At 34.7% G+C, this 23,237-nt stretch overlaps 1 protein-coding gene across 3 annotated transcripts in view; it reads left to right on the top strand.

The window, feature by feature from the left end:
* LOC126775760 (zinc finger protein 541) overlaps positions 1–23,237 on the top strand; it is a 239,789-nt gene that overhangs the window by 68,666 nt on the left and 147,886 nt on the right. For all 3 annotated transcript variants that reach the window (XM_050497844.1, XM_050497843.1, XM_050497842.1), the window contains exon 2: positions 2,097–2,157. In XM_050497844.1, the coding sequence (XP_050353801.1) occupies positions 2,140–2,157 (18 nt within the window). In that variant the 5' untranslated portion in view covers positions 2,097–2,139. The remainder of the gene's footprint in view (positions 1–2,096; positions 2,158–23,237) is intronic.

Below are 23,237 nucleotides of genomic sequence, written 5' to 3'. Positions count from 1 at the left end.
TTTACTCAACATATGTAAACGCGAGTACTTAAAGCTCGACGATCACAGACATGAGTCTGGGACTACTGATGTTGGAGATACGGTTCTAGGTAAAGATCTGTTTTTTTTCGGTTTGTGTATTACTGTTGGCCTTACTGGCCTCTACAGCGTCACCAGGCGGGATGAGCGAGTTGAACTCAGCCGGATGTTGGGAGCCACACAGGGCTCAAGAGAGACGGACGTCCTAAGGGTGCCTCCTGTGAGGCCGGACCTCGGCTTAGGACTCCGTAGAAGTCGGGAGGGAGGGACGTGTGCAGAACTGATGGTAGTTAAGAGTTAACTTTATATGAACAAATATACTCGTATCTTAAATAATTATTGTATTAGGCATTAGATGAATATCAGTAGCGAGAATCAAAATTAACATGTATGACTCATTGTATTTTCATGTTGAAATTATTAAGTCTTACTGAAATAATATAGTTTTTGTAAAAATATTGGAAATAAGTAACCTATAATACAATTATAAAATATTATCAGTGACAGAAATAAAACCTACCTTCTAAACCAATACATCATATTATTCTGTCATGAGTTCAAGAACAGCTTAAGTCTCATAACAAATGATTTTTTAAATTATTCGCGCTCACTTTGAAGAAAATAGTAATTTATCATTATTCCTAATACAAAAGCGTTACACCATTAATAACACTAATTTGACGGCAGGTGGATAATAATTAATTTTTACGCCGCCTATCAAAGTTTGTTTCACATAATTTTGGGTCAATATTTTTGGTGAAAACTGAATATTACCGCATTAGTAAGTCATTTATTGGCACAAATATTTCAGTTTAATCTTCAAACATCACCTGTGTAACGCTAGTTTTGTGTATAATAATACGTTATAAGATTTTCATAATACTTTAGTGTATATCAATAACCTATGATATAAACAATTTCAATAGATCTATCAATAAGCTTTATCGATAGTTTTCTTATCATAAAGGACTAGCGGTCACTTATTTGTATAAAATATTTTATATTTCTTACAATAAATTTTATAAACTAATTATATTAGTTAATTTTAATAATATTGTTAAATGAATTTCTAGAGTAACGTGAAATATGTAACACTGCCTGTTCACATTTAGCAGTTGGAAATGAACAGAGAAAAGTTGTAAATTATACCATAATGGGGCTGTGCCATAGTTATATACCTGACGAAGTCACTAACTTATATAACACATATATAATGCTCTTTATATAGAATCACGAAATTGTAATCATATAAAGTTGCTCTATTTATGATCGTATTCGTGGAACTATACTGTTGGCAAAAACATAAAGAATATTGACATATTCTTGTAAGTGTGTTCCTGTGACTAAATGACAATTCCAGTAGGGTTACAACGTGTGTGTGTGTGTGTGGCAATACAACGTGTTACATACACATATCCATATATATTAGTTAATAGTATTATGTGTCTCAAAATTTACACAGTTTTTACTAATATGAACGTCGGTTATTATTTTCACTGTTTTATTAATCTCGCCAGTATCATGCAGTCATATCAGTGACAGTAATAATGCCAGTAGCTTCGACTACTGGCGTTTGCATCGCTGTACGCTGGCATTCCGGCGTCTTTATTTATTCCCACACGTGCACATATTGTGCTTCGGAATGTTCGTCTGATTCAATTTTATTAATGGACTTGGACGTTTGCCCTACTGACTGTGAACGCGGCTATTCTATTTGTCTCAACGTATCTTATTATCAGCTTACGACGTAACGTTGTGAATCTTATCGCGATGTATTACGGGCGATATTCGAGCGTAATACAGATTAATTTCCACTGTGTTCTGTAAGGCGTAGCCGGAGACTGCATTGAGTCAGCGCACATCCGAGATGTCAACAAGGCCGACCCGCTTTGAGAAGCATTTACGATATTGCTTTTGGACTAATTCAATTTACGATTGACGCTAATGACCCTCCATCAATGGGCATTTATTATATTTGATATATTCCAGTGGATGGAGTCGTACATATGTTCGGTTACGTAAATTTGCGGTTTCATTTATATTGGTAATTATATGAGTAATGTGTTAATTTGTTTCAGAATGAACTGGTAGCCGAAGCGGCGCGACGACGCCCATGTTGTGATGACGGCTGTTAATTCGGTAAGCCGTGTGCATGCACATTCGCTTTTAAAAGTATTATTTATAACGTAAAATACATTTAAATCGGCTTTAAGCCGTTACAAAAAATAAGTGCTTACAAATTACAGTTTAAATAAATATTCAATTAAAGTTAAATATTAAAGTTATACTTTTAAATACATTACATAAAAAAAAATGAAATGCGTGCTATTATTGTAAATATATTTAGACTAGTAACTACTATGGTTACTACAAAAAAAAAACTACATCGATCCGTCCTGATGAACACTTAAAATACCAATTAACGTACTTTTAAATTTATATCATTCGTAAGAATTAGTTAGGATTATATATGTATTGAAACAGCGTATAAGCGCCAAAACTTCATCTCAAGAAGATAGAACTCTTTATCCCAGCTGTGGGACATTAACACACTATTTTATTTTACTTTATGTAAAAATTAAAATTAAATATTACTTATAATTAAATTATATTTGGCTAACAAAACAAAATACACTGTTAAAAGCTGTTGAAAACATTATAGATCAAAAAGGATAATAAACCATTAGTATTAATGAGGCTGGTTATTATGAATAGAGTGATTAAAACGAATTCACAACCATTCTACGTGTCCCTAATTGATAAAATATCTGTTAAGCTCCTTGTATTACCGCGCTATTACATTATATAAAAAAATAATATGCACTTTATTTTATAAATATAAACAATTCGTACACATGAAGTTTTTATTTATCTTCGAAAAACTATTATAAAATTTAATAAAATTAAAAAATATATACATATCCAGGCACAGACAAACGAACATACAGCTAAGTGTCTGATCACTATTTGTGACAAATTGGGCGATCTTAGCCATTTTTACAATTTTATAATTATTATTTATTAACCAATATTATCTGTGAGCCGAGATGGCCCAGGGGTAAGAACGTGTGAATCTTAACCGATGATCGTGGGTTCAAACCACTGAATTTTTATGTGCTTAATTTGTGATTACAATTCATCTCGTGTTTTACGGTGAAGGAAAACATCGTGAGGAAACTTGCATGTGTCTAATTTCACTGAAATTCTGCCACATGTATATTCCACCAACCCGTATTGGAGGAGCGTGGAATAAGCTCCAAACCTTCTCCTCAAAAAGAGGAGAGGAGGCCTTTAGCCCAGCAGTGGGACATTCACAGACTGTTACGGAATATAACTCTATTGAGCTTTTTTAATAGAAGGTTTTATGTGCAATATAATACTGCCACAAGTCACTGCCAAGCACGTCGAATATAAACTTTATTTCTTGAAGTCAGATACTATCATATCTTTATCTATTCTTACAAATAAATTTTAATTTATCTTTTTTTTAATGAATATCTTTGTGCTATTTAAAAATTTATTGTTTTATTTTTCACAAGTACTTGTATTTTTTTAATGGCATGCCAGAAATGAATTTGAAAAACGATTATTAGGTGCTTGGAAAAAGGTGTAGGCGTGAAGAAACTATGAGTAAAATAGTTTTTAAGAAGATTTTGTGCGTAATTAAACACACATGTATATATTTATTTTAATTGTGCAGTCCGTAATTTATTGGAACTAATTTGTAAATTTTATATTTAGGTTCAAAAGGTTAAATGGTATTTAATTTCATATCATGTTAATCAAGTAAATATTGGAGTGATTACAACCCTAATTATAAAACCTCATTGTTCACATTGTTCGGTCATTATTTTAAACGTTATCTCTATCTATTATATCTTTTAACTATTAAAAAAAACAAGAAAAATACTTATCTGATAAAAAATCCTTCTTTAATTAAAATTTAAACTGATTGAGATCGGTGTATCGTACGGCAAATTCTTCGTATCTATACCTATATTGATACATATATTAAGCAAACTACTATAAGCCTGAATGAAGAAATAGTCTCACCTTTATCCCACTGCTGGGAGTAAGTACTGGCTAATTCCACCACGCTGGTTCACTGCGACTTGGAAAATTTTACTTAACAAATGCGGGTTTCATTTAATCCTTTGACGTCGAACATGAGATGAATTATAAGCACATGTAAGACTCAATCAAACTGTAATATATAATATTGGATATAATACGAATTATTATTAATTATTACTGACGAGTATCGGTCATTTTTTATGTTAGGCAATAATAATTTATATTTTTAATATTGGAACAGATTCATTTTGAACTTTTTTTACGAACATAGTGTCGTAAAATATATGTTAGGATTATTTTGTGATTGCGAATAATATAATTTATTATATATAATCATTCATTCATTTAATCGAGATCTCGTTTTGTTTCGGATTTAAGATCAAGTTCTTTCACAAGAACTAAGCATCTGTTTTTAGCCTTCTATCTTCAGATAAGGGTTCTTTATATCCATCTTACCAAAACTACAAATTTCATTACGATATCCATCATATAATTTTCTTATTAAATACTACTAAGCACTGAATTAAAGGAAAACGTTTTATAATTATGGTTAATTAAGAAGGTAGGTAACTAAAAATTAGTATTAAGAGAAATCGTGTGATGTTGATAAAGTAAGTTGTTCAATTTCCTTTAGGAAAGTGAAATAAAAATATAACAAAAAATGAGTAGCGATTTTTTAAAAGTTACCTAGGCTGCCGCCCTAGGATAAATACTCCAATGCTACTAACTCATAAATCTTAATGATAATTATTTAGAAAGCCTAATTAAGAAATACAAATAAGATGCCAAGCGATTTATATCTATAAACATGGCTCAATTTGACTAAGGGCAGAAATCATTAAGGTATTAATGTTGTTAGTACATCATAGCTCTCGCCACTTTAACAAAATTAACATGACCTGTGGCTTTGCATATATATCACAAATTTTGCGTCGTTATTTCAAGCACTAAAATACAAAATGTGTATCAACTGAACTGGTTAAAACAGTAGCAGTGATTATTGGATATTCTGTGATCGGGAGAGAGTATTACATTTGAATATTTAGTAATATGGTAATAATTACTTGCATAGATTTAATCATTATTTCGTTAATAAATGCCTATTACTTTTAAAATAACCAAATATACAGATTCATTTGTAAACCATGGATTACAATTTATTCCACTCAGCATTGAGCCTATATGACATAGGAACCTTCAAGAGAAAAGCATACTCATTCCTAAAAGACCGGCAACGCACCTGCAAGCCTTGGGTGTTGCTGAAGTCCATTGGCGGTGGTAGTCATTTTCCATCAGGTGAGCTTTCTGCTCGTTTGCCCTCTCTTACATAAAATAAATAATACCGTTGCTTTTTTCTCATGAAAATAGGTAGTAAGACATCCGTTGTATCGTTAGCCATAAAACTGTTTTAAATTTAGCTACAATATGTGTTCGTTCTTTTACTATTCCTTTCTCTATTATTATAGACTATATTGTCTCTAAGATTGGCCGCCACGAACGAAAATTTCGTTAGAAAGCCATTTATTCAAATAAATTAAATGGAAGTGTATGTCTGTGTTAATATTTCTCTGTAAGTTAATATTTTCATTTGTTATTTACCACAACCAAAACAACTTTTTTTTATTGTAGACTGCCACTGCTTCTTAATAATTTCAATATTTTATATCTATAATTCAAAATGTACGTTAAATTTTTTGAAATGGATGAGTCACCTACGCCGCGTTTTTTGCTAGTATAATAATCCAGCGATAGCGACATGGTATTATTGAATATAGATCTGGTCGCTTCCAATTTAATGTTCCAACAAATTAAATAAAAATTACTATTCAGTATTTGTTATAAATAATAATTACTAAAAATCGTATTAAGTACAATATATTTTTCTATTTGGTAAGTAATCATCGGCATTTCGAAGAATTATACCAAACTAATAATTTAATTGATAATTACTATTGATTAATTTTTGTTTTTAAATGAAAATTTAAGTTTCCTTGTATAAAATCTGTTTTTAATCTGAAACCAAAATTAATAAAGAAATCAAATTTTGTACTTCGGCCATGTTTTTTAAAATCTTATATCGGCAATGTTTATAAGATTTACATGACAATAAATATTACAATATACCGCGACTGACAAAGCGACAATGATATATGTGTAATATTATAAGATTATTGTATTGACATCAAATGTAATACAAATGTATTCGTAAAATACCTAAAAGCGTGCCGTTCTAGTTTCCTGTTTAAAAAGTTTATTTGCCTTATTTATCATCAAAGTCATAACGACTCTCCATGATGAATGATCCACGGATGCCTCATTAACTCCTGAATATCTTTGAGCGAAGAGCGCTAGCTACTAATCAAAGCCAACGATTTTTCAGTTTTAAATGCACCGCCTGTTAAGGAATATTTTTATGAATTTGTTCAATAAATTTACTGAATTATTAAAAGTCGTATGAAAGCTTAGTTTTTTTGTTTCGTCTCAAAGTAATCCACAGAAGCGAAATATTTCATGTTATGGCATTTCCTTTTAGTGAGATAGTTATATTATATTTAAAGACAAAAATCTAATCTTACCGATTCCTCTCGATAGAATCCACATTCCTAACAGAGGGTAATGCTTGACATTAAAGAAGTAATTATGAAAATAAGTATATATTTGAATAAATATATTTTGATCGATTGATTATTTATTTTTTTTAAAACCGACAAAACTAAAACTTTCAAAATCTGAATTTGAAAATAACGTAAGCTTAATAGTTTTAAAATGATTATTTATTTATATACATTATATAATGCGCTTGCAAAATAATTTTATTATGAAAAACATATGTGTGATGTTGAATTGGATCATAAAAAGCTACCAAATTAAAAGTCTTATTCAACGACTGCACTGTTTATACGATACCAGTTACGTTTGACTATAAATCAACGTTTTTATAAGGTTGGCTTTGTTTTCATATGGGGAGCAATAGCGATTAATGTCAGTCAAAGATACCGACTTGTTTTAACAGATAATTTAGATTTCAGGAATCTAACGCTGTTTCGATTTCTAGGAAATTAGCGTTATTCTATTTTTTATAACTTACATACGTTTAGAAATCAATAAGCGGATTTTCAGCACTCTATGCTGGCTTTGAATTGTGCACTACAAGGATGTTTTTAGGATTATTTTTTCCGTTTAGATCTACTAAACGGAAAAAACAAATCCTCTTTTTTAATGTCCTTCCTTTAATCATATTCAAATAGATTGAGACAGATGTTTTTAATTGATATTTATGAAAAATATAATATACAAAAATAATTCTTCATGTAATTATCATCTAATTCATCTCATGTTCAGTGGAAATGTGTGGGATGCAATACTTCCACTAGTGATTTTATCAACACGGATTGGAACAGCGTGGTGTAATACATTATAATCCTTTTCCATATGAATTGAGGAGGCATTTACCTAGCAAAAGATATTACCGGCCTGTTACTTTTTAATAAAAAGGTTTATGTAGTTTAAGTCGAAGCTCTACTCTCTGTTTAAACTAGATTTTAAAAAGCTTTTATTCCATAATATAAATTTAAAACTTCATTTCATTGTGAATATTAAATGAAAAATGATGTAATAAGCCGTTATTCAATATGTTGGAGCAATAAACGAATTCTTCCTCCAAACAGACCAGCCATGTCAGCGAAATTACAATAGTTTCATAAAACGTTCCGAAATTACTTTATATTGAAATATTTCCAAAAAACAATTGATATTATAAAAATCAACCAACATTGATCAAATATAAATTATATAATATTATTCAAATCGATACTATTAGACTACGTACGGCTATAATAAAAAAAAAAAATAACGCGATACAATTCCATTATACGGAATAGCAAATGTTTGTTTTATTGCAACCTAATAAAGTGTTAAGTGGCAGTTTGTGCAGGGCTTGTGGGTCCCAAACTCTCTGAACGACATTGTAGCGCGTAACGCCTTCATTCGGAGGATATAACCCTCGCATGCCATAAAACGACAAAATAAAGATGCCCCGTTTTATAAGATATTTATTCCTTATTTAATATTATCTTTGTTTTATCCGGTTATAATAATATGATTTAGTTACCATGGTAACATAGAACAAAAGATTAAATACTTTTATCGAGGCTAGGTGAGAAAGTTTTGTTATTTCACAAAATAATACCGTTTTTTATAATAAAACAAAATTAATATTTATCAAAGTTTTTTGATAGGACTTTTGCTAGCTCATCTGGGTAGGTTACTACTCATCAGATATTCTACCACAAAACAGCAGTACTTGGTACTGTTGTGTTCCGGTTTGAATGGTGATCGAGCCAGTGTAATAACAGGCAACACGACGCAAGCGATGGTTAACATTTCTTACAGTGCCTATAGGCGTAGATGACCACTTACCATCAGCTGGTGGCCTCGTCTGCCTACCTATACTATATAAAAAGGCGATTTAAAAGTTATCGGAACTGAATATCCAGAACTCAAAATCAAAATGACCACCCAGACCAGCGTGATGGAATAAGTTTACCATCTTATCTTTTGAAAAGAGTTTACCATAATTACTTCAAAAAAATAAAATACTGGTTACTATTACAAAAGTGAAGTGTTCTTACTTTTTTATCGACTGAAATAATAAAGAAGTGATATTAAATAATAACTTTTTGTTAATATTTATCTGCTAGAATCTTATATAGATTACAAAACTATTATTCACGTTACCAAAACTACATAATTTTACTACCAAGGTTTTTAAATTCGTCCTCCACAAATGAAAAACCAGGAATATGCTACAACTGTACTATAATGTTTTGAATTTTTAAATTCGAAATAACAACTACTAATGCCATCTATTAATAAAATAAATAAAACATATATTAATGTACAACAAAAAATAAAATTGTGGTATTAACAACCCTAACATACAAAGCAACAGATAACGACTAGTATAATATATAGCGCTAACCATTCGTTGAAACACTCGTAAAGTTAAGAGATACAATAAATCTAACAGAACATCAAGTGAAGAGCGAAGAAACAATTAAAAAGAGGAAGACCATAGAAGTACCTGCAAGTGGACAAAAGTAAACCGAGAGGGGAATGAATGAGATTCTAATTCTGGAGAGCAGTGAAGCCTTTTGTAACGGAGTAATAAAGAACATTCTAGCACTGGAGTGGACCCGCCGGAAATTTAATCTGACTGAGAGGCCTTTGTTACGAGAATTCTGTCCTTAGATAAATGCCCGTATAAGTAGAGGCGGGAATGAATATTTCAGTTTAATTAAAAACACGAATTTTGACTGCTCATTACTTCACACGGTATATAACTCAATAATAGATCCGAAAGATTATATAAAATATTTTGAACAGAAATATATTACTACCATTTTATTTATACCTTTTCGATTATACCTTTTCTATCCGATGTTCTGTCAGCGTGGCATCAATCGATTCGTGATCATGAAACGATAGTGAAAACCCGAGTGTATAGACATCGCCAAAGTTTAAAATGTTCAATCTTGGTAAATAATAATTGAAAGCTGCAGTCGGGGTGTCGATTTGTGGAATGTATGAGGTAAATATTTTCCATAACATAAGTCCATTATAATTGGACTTTATCTGATATATAATGACTTTTCTACTTCCATAGAAATAATTTGTAGTAAGGATACACAAACTTGTCAAAACTTCAACAAAGAATTTTGTAGTTTCATAAAAACTGAAACGTACTGATCATGACATCTCAAAAGCATTTAGTGGAGCTGATCTATGTCTAGAGACCTTGCCCCTTTGACATGACTGACACTCCTTTAACCATTTTTTGATGTTTTCGGTGGCAGTTGTTTTTGCACCAGGCAACTCAGGTTGTGAAGAGAAAAAAATAGCAATTTTTTAATTATGCTTCATAAAATTATAGTTTTAAATTTAACAAACTGACAGTTTTCAGTCATAACATTATCTTAGAAATTCTATTTCATTATCTTCTCACCAACGTTATAGACTTATATAAATCTTTTCAACTCCCAACGAAATGAAGTAAACATTTTTTGTTCAAGTACACTCCCGGTGTTTAAATTCTCGAGAAAATCCCAGCTCTTAATAAGATAAAAACGTTGGTTTATCGCAACATCCTTGTAACGAAGGCCTCCCAATGCTGATAATAGCCCTCTTGTTTCGATCCCAAGCGTAAAATATAGAGAATAGCGTTATTCAAACAATGCCCCATATTTAAGGAAACGATACACTGTAGGCTACTGAAAAAAATTGAGACCCTAAAAAGATAAAATACGAACAAATAACCAAAATGTGTGTAGAAATACTCCATTGATAAATATATCTGTTGACTTTAGATAATCTTAACTATCATCTGATGTCTACTTCGCAATAAGCAAGGAGATAAACAAACCTCTGTATCTATATTTGCTACTGTAATTAAACAATAGCTGTAATTTTTTCCATAACTTTTCCACGAACAAATATTTCCAAACAATTTAATCTAACATTGAAAAGCATTTCAAAACGGGTAATATAAATTAAAGTTAAACTAATTCGGGATTCAAGACCGGATTCGATGCGTAAACTCATCCATTATATTTCATTTATTCACTAAAAGGGTGAAAAGGACGAGTGGCCTCGTTTAAAGAGTTCCGCTGATAGTTTCTATTCTCGTTATAGATTTTCCTGACTTTGTTTGAAAACTATGAGTTCGTTTTTGATAATATTTTAATATAATATAATATAATATTTTAATATATAATATTTTATATAACAAGCCCTTCATATTAAATTTCGAACTCATTATTTGTGTAACATTTGTAAATAATATTGAAGTTTCAAAATATTAACCTAATTTGACGAGTGATTGAATCAGTGGTATTTAAATGGTATGCAAAATAAATATTTGCGTTATACACACAGATACGTATCACATTTCTGTGGCTGCTTTACACAAAAGGTTTAATGTAGAGGGAACACAAAATAAATAATAATTACTAATACTAGTATAATTGTATATCATATATTTATTAAGTATCTCATTTTAATGATGTAAAAATCTAATATGTAGGGCTTGTTATATATTCTTAATAAATATGTTTTACTCTGTAGCTCCATAAATAACATTGTAAGTAACTATTTCATTTAATATTTAACTTCATTGACAACAAAGTTTTCGAGGAGACAGTATTGTCCCTTGGCAATGCCATACACGTAACTCAATGTTAGATAAGTAACGGCAAGCGAAGTTAACGCCCTGACGGCTGCAAGTTGATGTTGGAAATATTTACTATCTTATGTTCAATTGCATAGCAATTTCCAAAACCATTTTGTTTAATATTTTATTTTTTAAATTTACATTATATAATAGATACATACTCAAGAAATAATGTACAGTAGTATATTACAACATACCACACAGATCCACACACACACACACACACACACACACACACACACACACACACACACACACACACACACACACTGAGACACATAAAATGATAATAAATACTAAACAACTGTGTTTAGTCGCATTCGAGTTAAGTCCAAATGTTATCTGTTTCATTTCGAGGTAAGCGCGCTAATCTAAACATTTATTGAGATGGTTATGAGCCTAAGGAGTGAAACAGTATGCATAAACGTCAACTGATATAGCAAAATATATAAAACAAATATGTACCGTTGTATAATCCATTTATATTTTTACTTATATCTATTAGTGTATCAATTATTTTCTTAAGAATACTTAACATTTAAATATTGTTATACTTACAAATCAGTCATTTTACAAAATAAATGAAATTTTAAACTACCAACGTATTAGACTTTGTATTTTATCGACCGAGTTCTTTCAGAAATGTCGACAACATCGTATATACATTAATAAATTATTACTATAGGAAAAACCATTATTTTAATGATTTTCAAAAGCCATTATTGTAAATTCTATCAAAGTGGTAGTGGTCTTAGCTTCTAGCCTTACAACTAAGTAATTGGATTCAAAGCGAATTGACAGCGAGACAGTATTGTCCTCTGTGACATAGCCATGTGACCCACAGCGGGACGAGCGGGTTGGAGCGAAGCCAATGTATCCCGATTCGTATGATACCAGATAACGTAGACAATTAGGTCACGTTCTTATTCGTAAATTTATTTTAACTGATGTTTATTTAATTGTATTCGTCATTTTACAGACCAATGAACATTTGGATTAAATGATTATCATCTAAATTCGAATGCGAAATACAAATTTGTTTAAAAACATTTTGATAGTTAATATCAACGCAAAACATCGGTAATAAAACGTATTTGTAATTTAATAGTAATTGATCAATTCATTAACAAACAAACAAACAAGGAGGCAAATTATTTAATTGAAAACATAACAAAACCTATGAACAATCTATCTTAATCTATAAAGTACGTTATATATTAAAAATTCCTATAGGCTTACCCTCCAGCTTTACAACTAAGTAATTGGATTTAAAGCCTATCTAGTTGCAGAATTGTCCCCTGTGACGGCGTGACCCGGAGCGGTACGAGCTTCAACGGGCTGGAGCTCGGCCAATCTATACTACTTTATATGGTAACCAGATAGCATGTATAATTTAGCCTTGCAATGTAAAGTTTCGACTGCTTTCAGTCAAGTATTGTATAGGTTTATGCATAATATAAGGCTTAAGGTATTGAACTATTACGCTATGTTACAGTGATTATGATGCCTTTGAACCTTATATATATTTATTTATTTTTTTATATTCGCCGGGAGGGCAAATGACTCTACTCCACCTGTTGGTAAGTGGTAGTAGAGTCCAAACGCGACGACGGCCAGTACAGACGGGAAAAACGTTCTGCACTAGCCGCCTTCGCCTTGCCGGCCCGCAAGATGCCTCTTCACGCCTCGTTTGAAGGAACCCGGGTTGTAAGAGGAGGGGAACATGTGAGCTGGTAAGGAATTCCATTTTTTGGAAGTGCGACAAAGAAAGGAGTTGCTAAATTTCTTTGTTCGCGATGGAATTGATGTCACAGTTAGGCGGTGACATCGAGAACCAGCTCGCGTGGACTTAAGAAGGAAGGGGGAAGCAGGAATTAGAGAGAATAATTCCTCAGAGCACTCGCTGTGATACAGTCGATAGAAAGCGCTCAGTGCTGCTATCTCACGACGCAATTGTAAAGGTTCAAGGGTGTTTGTGACCTTTACGTCGCCAATAATGCGTACGGCACGTCGCTGCAACCGGTCCAAGGCCTCAAGTAGGTACTTAGCGGAGCCATCCCAAAGGTGCGAGCAATATTCCACGCAAGACCGTACCTGTGTTTTGTACAGCAGGCACAGTTGTTGTGGCGTGAAAAAGCGCCGCACCTTGTTCAGAACTCCGAGTTTCCGTGAAGCTGTTTTTATAACAGCCTCGATGTAATCCCTTGGACTAAGGTCGCAGCGAACGTCAATCCCCAGCATGGCGATTTTGCTTTGCATCACCAGCGGAGTACCACAGAGGGAGGGAAGAGGGGAAAATGTTGACTTTTTCGCCGTGAGAGCGCATACCTGTGTTTTCTTGGCATTAAACTCAACAAGATTATCAGAGCCGCATTTGGCGATGAGCTCTAACGTCCTATCGAGTTCAATGACAAGATTCTTCCGCCTCTCCTCAATTTCCGCTCACCCAGCCACTGCGCGTCCGTGGTATCCACCATGCACTGTACTATCGTCTGCATAGCAATGTATGTTCCCAAGAGAGAGCATATCATTGATATGCAAAAGAAAGAGTGTGGGAGATAGCACAGATCCCTGGGGGACCCCAGCATTCACTACATAGAATTGTGAAGCGCAACCATCAAGTAAAACACGAAGGCTACGCTTGTGTAGGAAGCTGGCAGTCCAGGTGCATAGCTGAGCAGGCAGACCATATGCTGGCAGCTTGGAGAGAAGACTTCTGTGCCAGACCCTGTCGAAAGCCTTGGAGATATCGAGGCTGACAACCAACGATTCTCCATGCTTGTCGATAGCTTCACCCCAGAGGTGCGTTACGTACGCTAGAAGATCACCTGTGGACCGTTTTGGTCGAAACCCGTATTGACGATCATTAATTAAAGAGTGATCTTCTAGGTAATGGATCAGTTGGTTGTTTAAAATCCGTTCCATCACATTAGCTCTTCTCCAAGCCTCCGGCACACTTCCCGAAGAGAGAGAAAGTTGGAACAGGCGCGTTAACACAGGAGACAGCTCCGCTGCGCACTTCTTCAGCACTATGGCTGGTATTCCATCGGGACCGTCAGCTTTCCGTACATCAAGTGATTGCAGCTCCGCACGCACATCACGTTGCCTGATTTTAATGTCAGGCATCGTATGGCCACATGCAGGTATTGTAGGTGGCAGTGCACTACAATCATCGATGACGGAATTGTCGGCAAAGAGTTTAGCCAGGAGATCAGCTTGCTCTTGCGGACTGTGAGCTAGCGATCCGTCCGGATTTCTGAGCGGTGGCAGCGAAGGTTGGCAGAAATTGTTTTGCACAGACTTGGTCAGACGCCAGAAGCTACGGGAGCCCCTAGGATGCGAAACAAGGTCATGACCAATCTGTACAATGCGCTGTGCATCCGCTCTCGTGTATGCCTTTCTACAGGACTTGGAAATTTTATTATAGTTTGCTTTCAGTGAGTCAATGTTAGATGCCCCGCTAATGCAGCCGTTGATCCACTTGCGATATGCCGCCTGCTTATACAGCATCGGCACATTCACGAGTGAACCAACGGTTACGTGCACTCCTACTGACGAGATCTGAGCTAGGAATGTAGTATTCCATTCCCAGCATGATCTCGCCAGCAACAGCAGCGGCACTAGCTGTCGGGTCATTCCCACTGAAGCAACGTTCCTTCCAAGGGACCGACGCATAGTAATCGCGCATACCGTCCCAATCCGCCGACTTATAGTGCCAAACGCGACGTTTGCATACCGCTAGTGGCGGCAGCTTGGCCTGTGGCACTCTGGTAGAAATAAGGCTGTGATCCGAAGAGCCAAGAGGAGCCTGAACCACAACCTGATATTCCACCGGGTGAGAAGTCAGCAGAAGGTCCAGTAGAGAAGGTGCTTGCCCATCAATGTCTAGGATCCTGGTGGGCTGATCAACCAGTTGGGTCAAGTCATGTGTGAGAGCAAAAGCATGAGCAGTCCTTCCAGCATGGTCAGTTTTGAGGGATTTCAACCAGGATTCGTGGTGAGCATTAAAATCTCCCAAAAACACCAATTCCGCGTTAGGAAATTGCTCTTGCGCAGCATCTGCCAACCGGCTAAGATGGTCAAATAATCGGCTTGTCTCCAAGTCACCATTGTGGGATCTGTAGAGGCACACGTAGACTCGGCTCTGACGAACCAGGTCCACACGTACCACCAACATGGAGAAGGAGGGGTCCTCCAAGCAGCGCAGTCGGTGACAGCAAACATCCGTCCTGACGAACAAGCATACTCCGGCCTTCGCTTTGAAGGATTCTTCAAGCGTGTAGCCGGGATAATTAAGGTAGCTGGCATCGGCAGGACGGAGTATTTGTGTCTCCGTGAGAAACAACATTGCTGGCCGTGCTGTCTCGAGATGGTGGTGGACAGCGTTGAGGTTAGTGTGGAGTCCTCGGATGTTAGAGAACTCGACCTCAAACAGCGAGGGTATGGTGGGGGTGTGCACCGCTGTACGACCGTTATTTCTGTTTTGTTCCGCCATTTGGGAAAAATAGAATGGAAAAGAGACGTGAAGCGAGCGATGTATTGCCACGATAGGGATGGGCAAAGCGTGGAGGCGTGTTTCCCCAAGTGGTTGCCAAAAGGAAAAATACACTGACCCGCCGGACGGAAGGGCCCCCGAACCCCCCCGGAAGTGGCCGCCGGGACCCCACCTACCGGTCACCAACCGGCACGACGGTCCACCCCGAGATTATGCGTGGCCTGGTGGGGCAGCCTCACGAGCTGGTTAGGCACGCTCGGGCCCCTGTACTATGCCACGGGCGGCCAGCGGAACAGCCGTTTCTTCGGGTCTCCCTGTCCGGCAGGTCAATACAGTTTCCCCCGGCATTGGTTCAACAGCCGTCTCCAATTGGACCAACACCCATCGCGGCAATACTCGCTCGGGCTCTGGCTGTACGCTGGCTGACCTCGAAACGCGGCTGCAAGCCACTTCACGAGTTTTTCACCATGCGTACGGTGGTAACAAGCCAGGCGGATGTTAGCATCCTACCACCAGATGAGCAGATGGTCGCTCAGATATCCCTTAGTCGCCTCTTACGACACCCATGGGAAAGAGAGGGGCAGTGAAATGTATTCTTTCTCCGTCACTGCACGGATTAAATAATATATATATTATAATAATAATATATAAGGTTATATATATTTCTAATTGGAGCATTTGTCAAGCATACCAAAGAGAAATTTTACATGGAGTCATTATCAATTTTTAGACGTCTTGAGAAAATTGTGGATCGAGTAATAGAGACATAAAAAATGTGTGTATGTTAACGTCTTATTTATCTAAATTATTATTTTCTTCTATAAATAAATATATTTCATTCAAGTTTGTGTTGCTTACCTTATTTTGTAAAAAAAATTATTACACTTTGGACGGTTCCATTGGATGAATTTGAATATCAAGGAGTGACTGCGAGCCCCTAAAGACATGATTTTACAAAATTATTTCTTAGTAATAATGTCGAATAATATTACGACACAAAGGTTTTCCCTAAAACTCAAGTCACTGTGTTTTGATTTTCATTGAGACAGGAAATATAACCAAATTTTATACATACGAAGCTAACTTTGTGTAGTTGGTACGCTTTCACTGTAATAAAATTTTGCATATACGTTGTCAAGGCTACAGGAAAAGAGATAGAGTACATAACACCTACCAGCCCCCCCTCCACAAACGTGGTCGATAGATGATAATTGTTATACGTTTAAGCACGAATAGAATTACAGTTTACAAACTAATTTAAAGACTGTATAGTTGAACACCGTTTTCTCTTTTTCTGTCATCACTGATTTGACATTCGTAAGAAAAAGACACAGCATTATATAACTAAAATGTTTATTGGTAAAGCCGTAAGTGTAATTTACATTATGTTTCAATAATAGATATTATTTTAATTTAGAACATTTCACAGCAAGTAGAGCTCGAGTTACAGCAGAGCCAGTGCTTAAATAAGCGTAAAAACGAAATTGCTGGGTATTTCAATTAACTTAAGTGAAACAGGAAACGGTCCTTTGAATGAAATTCATTACAAAGTCACAACCTACTTCAAATTAAGGTACAACGTTTTTTTTATTCCGATTCATCATCTCCAAGTTATTGTGACCTATAAAAATGTTTGTTAAATATAGTCGATAATTATTATTTTAACGGACCTATCAGAAAAGTTGGTTCTTCTATTTGTTCAGAGAATTGGTATTGTTATTCAACGAAATGATGTTTGTGTATATACAATTAAATCTCTTGTTGTATGTAAATAAATATTTATTATTATAACGGCAATTAAAAATTTTAAAATAAAAATCCCATCGAATTACGTAAGCGAAATACAATCAGAGATAAATTATATGTATACTTACAGGCATTAAATGTTACGAACTATTCTTAAGTCGTTTGTATTTCCTTCGCTGATAAAATAGCTCTATTTTTTCTGTTATTAAAAATCTTTGTAAAATGTAATTTATAACGTAAAACTTCCAAAGTGAAATGCATTTTCAACGATGTCAAGTATCCGAGTGCTTTAGAAAATAACAAAAAAAAAAAAAAACACTATTATCGCTACAGCTTCATTTGAAGGTAGTTCGAAAGAATGAAATAACGAACAAAGCATCGATTCAATAGCTCCGTGAGATGCAGCATCTGTTTCCCAGCAGAATCGAAGCAGTTAAAAGCCCTTGATTTTATTATAGGTCCGGAATGAACTGGTCGTTATTATATATAACAATGGAAATCAAGTGATGAATAAAATAAACTAAGTCAATACAACTACAAAAGCACATAACTACCCTGTACCTATAGTCCATTCCAACCGCAAGAGGAATAAAGACAAATAAACAAGTATAGCATTGATTTGACACGATATTATTCGACGAGATCTTGAGTAATCTATGATAATCACTATGGATTCGTAAATAAATGGCGTTTTAAATATCGGGGAAGCTGTTTTTGAACCTTTGGAGGTAAAATTAAAGTATATAGTATATATTACAGATATGTATGTGATATAATGATAATGGTATGCTAATTACTCTGACTGTCGTACTTTCAAAATAAGCATAAACATCGCTACATAATGTTTTTACTGAATAGGTTCTTCTAAATTTATATAATGATCACCACACCAACCCAAGGTCTTATGGGAATTTTAATATTTGGGCATAAAATTTCGAACGCGGTTTCGCTAACAATTAAGAAGTAGTGATGATTAATTGTTGGTGTCATGTGTCGGCAACACGTGTTACTGAAACGGCTAATATTCACACCTTAACCGTAAGCACTCCTACATAATACACTGAACTTTAATTTTCCGTTTAATTTTTTTTTTATAATGACAATAGGAAAGCCAATCTCTAAGATGGTTGATGGATTGATTGATGATTTCGATAACTTATTTCGGTCATGCTGCCGTTGAAAATAGCCAGTGGTGTAAAGATTTTACAATATACAAGGGTTCTTGCACACACTCTCATTATTCGTCTACGTCACACTCTATTTTCATATTACGGAAAATCGAGAGAATTTTTTAAAAGAAACCTGCAATTATTTTTACTGGCCCGTACCGTGACTCTAACCCAGGACCCTACGACCTACAGCCGTACAAGCTAGCTACTAGACTAAAGAGGAAGTTTAACAAAGATTATTAATATTCCAGTTCCAATTATTAATATGCGAAGTTTGTTCTGTGAGTGGGCACAATAATCACCCAAGTGATCAGGGTGGACCTTGTGATTTCCATATCGTTAACCAGCTCGTTCATCATCATCATTTCTTTCAGGCGCCAAAGATATCTTTTCCAATGTTTATTATTATTATTATTGCTGTAAAATAAGTACGGCGTAATAGCAATATATATTCATTTTAGCTTGTAAAAAAGTTCAGTAATTAAAAATTATATAAATTTACCGACTTGTGAAACAACATAATTTGAACTTACACCTCTTGGGTCTCGCGCTCAAGGTTGTCTGCCAATTAGGCTTTGTGTTCAAGTAATTCAATAATGCTTACAACTCCGCTTATTTTACATCAAAAATATTTTCTTTTTTATTAAAAAACGGCCTCTATGCCTGTAGCCTCGTTGGACGTTTTATAGTAGTGTTTTTTCTATAATATTTCTAGGTTAAGCTCCCTCTATTCCGAAATACATATTTATAGATACAAAAAAATTATGAGTCGATAATTTTACACTTTTTTTTTACTACTTTTATTAAAGTTATAAATTTTCATGTTTCTAATTCAAATTATTAAGATATAATTTTATTAGTATTTTTGGTATTTTCAGCTTAAAAATAAAGTTTAGAGTTTTTGTACTTCAATATAGAACAAATGAACCTCTAGAACGAGTAAAAATTAGAACTAACACAATAAGAAAGTAGTATTTGGAAAGTTTCCGCTATGGAGTCGCAATACCGCGAAGCGTATCCGTGCCAAGTCTCTATCAGGGAACTGCAAAATATCTAAAGGACATCAACATGCATTAAAGATACTCTAAACTTGTACTGAAATATATTTTTGAAGAGAAAATTCTTTGAAAACTGTGACAGTAACATTTCAAGGCAACAAAGAATAATTTATATAAGTAACGTTAAGTAGCGTTTTTGACGTACTTTTAATCACTCAATATTTATATACACAAAGTACGGGAACATAAATAAGAATAGATAATATTATATATGAGAAAGAAACTTGGTGTATATCTGTAACGCTTCCACGGATAAACCACTGAAATGAATTTGATGAAATTTCATAACCCAGGAAGGTATAAAATTTTCCTAAGCATATTATATTGTTTATATTTTTCCTTTTCTTTTAATTCACATGACCTTACAAAATACAATCGCAAATATATATGTATATGTTTTATATTAGTATTTTTTAAAGTATATATATTTTATGCAAAATCTTAGGTAATAAAATAAACAAATGAAGAGTAGGTAAGGTACTTACGTTCATATTTTAATAAGAAATTTAAGTTGTCTACATTTATACTTCAAGAAGATTAGTGATCTACTCAACTCTGAAGTTTTCGAATTTCATATCCTGCCAGGGTTGCCAGATGAATGGAAATTGCTATGGCAACCCCCTTTTGTAAAGGAGTTCAAACCGCGTCACGGAATAATAAATAAACATCGCGACCGACGACGTGCCTTGTAGATAAAAACTAAGGATTTTCTCCAAAACGTATGTATTCACAAACAGATTTCTTATTAATCTGATATACATTTTTTATAAAATACGAAGGCGAAAGAGCAGATGGGCCTGAAGGTAAATGGTCCTACTATTACTTAAAGATGTTAATGTCCTTTGTGCCTGTCGCTACACTAGTTCACTCACTCTTCACACCGGAACACAACAATACTAACTATTGTTGGCGGTTGTATATGCGATGAATGGGTGGTACCTACCCAGACAGCCCTACCACCAAGTATTACTAGGGTAACAATAAATAAGCCTAATTAATGTATTAAATGATTTTCAAATAGAATGATACCTTAACATAATACTGGTTATCTTCCAAACTTGTAAACGTTAGTAACAAGAATACATTAAATATACGGCTGTCATAGTTTCAAAATAAAAATAAAGAGAATACCAATAGCAAGAAATAAAATATAACAATTATTTACATTGATGACATAAAATTTAATATAAATATAAAGTACAACAATACATTGAAATAATGTCATAACAAATACAAAGTAACATTCTCATTAAATTAGAATGCGCGGTAAAAACGAATAAAAGGTCTTTATCAAACTGTTGATACAAAATTATTCTACACACGTAGCCATAGCAACGCCCACTTTGATGAAATAAAACAAAGATTACATACATATAAGTGGAACAAAGACAGAAGCCACTCAAGATTTCCATACTTCAATCACTCTCATCCAAAATTAAAACTAATTGTAACGTTTGGCTTAATAAATTACTCAATGCAATTAATATTTTTTTTAATTTATTATTATAATAAATAAACTTAATCTGGTGCCTAGAGCTGAGATGGCCCAGTGACAGGGAATGAATGAATGATAAAGTTTTTTAATATTTAATTATTGTTTATAATTCATCTCGTGTTCAGCGGTGACGAAAGGAGTGAGGACACACGTGTATCCACGAACCCACATTGAAACAAAGCGCGGGAAAATAAACTCCATGCCTTATCGGCTATACGACTATCACTTTAAATGTAATAAAAAAAAAACATTAAACATCATAAAACATTCAAGAAAAGAGCGTACTCATTCCTCAAAGGGTTTGCAGATGTCCATGGGGGGTGGTTCCATCAGGTGAGCCTAACATATACCTATAAAATATTTTTGTTCAAATCAAATTATTTTATTCAAATATATTTTTACAAGACCTTTATTATAATAGTTAAGTATCCCCATAATCAAATCAAATCAAATCAACAGCCAATTGTTGTCCACTGCTGAATATAGGCCTCTCCCAAGGTGCGCCAAAGCTCCCTGTCCTCCGCCTTCCGTATCCAGTTGGTGCCCGCCACCTTCTTAAGGTCGTCGATCCACCTGGTTGGAGGGCACCCTACGCTGCGCTTGCCGATTCGCGGTCTCCACTCTAGGACTCGTCTGCTCCAACGGCCATCGGTCCTACGACATACGTGACCAGCCCACTGCCACTTCAGCCTGCTAATTTTGCAAGCTATGTCGGTGACTCCGGTTCTTTTCCGGATAATCTCATTTCTGATCTTATCCTTCAAAGATACTCCGAGCATAGCTCGCTCCATAGCACGCTGAGCGACTTTCATCCCCATAATATCCCAAGTAATTTGTATATCTTGACTCGCCTAATGTAATCCCAATATATTATTTAAACATAAAATAATTCGTAAAATGGAGGGTATCTCAGGGATCAAGGTGTCTTATGCAGTTGAGAATGTGTCATAAAGTGACGTGGGTCGCTGACTTCCCACGCCTGTCGGCATATTCAACTACGACTAGGACGCCATTAATAATACAGTTTACCCATCTCTATGTACATAAATGTTAAACTTTTAAGGTGATATATTTTCCTTTGTGATAAATAAGTATGAGAAGTGATTATATACAAGGATAACATTTCTATGGACATTTCTCTTGTTAGTCATTTTATATATTGATTGTCTTATAAATCAGTATATAACAGGTAATAATCTTATTTGCCTTTGGAATTTGACATTATCTTACCGAAATTTTCATAAACTGCAAACATAAATTCAGCACTCCAAAAACTTAATGGTTGTACCAAGTATGGTCATAAAATAACTATTAATACTAGACTATATGTCTAGCCACCAGATAAATTACAGGTCACAGTATGTTCGCAAAAACAGGTTTACAATTAGTTTCTCACTACCATATTTCTTTGCCTCTTATAAGCCGAGATGGCTTAGTGGTTAGAACGCGTGAATCTTAACCGATGATCGTGGGTTCAAACCCGGGCAAGCACCACTGAATTTTCATGTGCTTAATTTGTGTTTATAATTCGTCTCGTACTTGACGGTGAAGGAACACATCGTGAGGAAACCTGCATGTGTCTGATTTCATTGAAATTCTGCCACATGTGTATTCTACCAACCCGCATTGGAGCAGCGTGGTGAAATAAGGCAAACCTTCTCCTCAAAAGGGAGAGGAGGCCTTACACAGAGAGATTACGCGCACGACCCCACGGATTGACGTGCTTTCTGTGGCTGGCAGTCTTTATATAAAAGCAGTCATAATACGAAACGTAAGCTACAAGAGTTTCTTCAGTTAAAAATATTAGATGCTATAATGTTATAACATTAAATACGTACAGAGAAATTGCAGAACATACCACACGTACTGTAATATCCCCTTTCATTTAGCTTGACTTTGACGTACTCGACATATTCTCGAGTCAAAAACATCAGGCGAATTCACATGATGTACA

Source organism: Nymphalis io, chromosome 19 (assembly GCF_905147045.1).
Source record: "Nymphalis io chromosome 19, ilAglIoxx1.1, whole genome shotgun sequence".
Lineage (NCBI taxonomy): Eukaryota > Metazoa > Arthropoda > Insecta > Lepidoptera > Nymphalidae > Nymphalis > Nymphalis io.
Note: the sequence above shows the minus strand (reverse complement) of the source record. Positions and strands in the feature narration are given on the sequence as shown.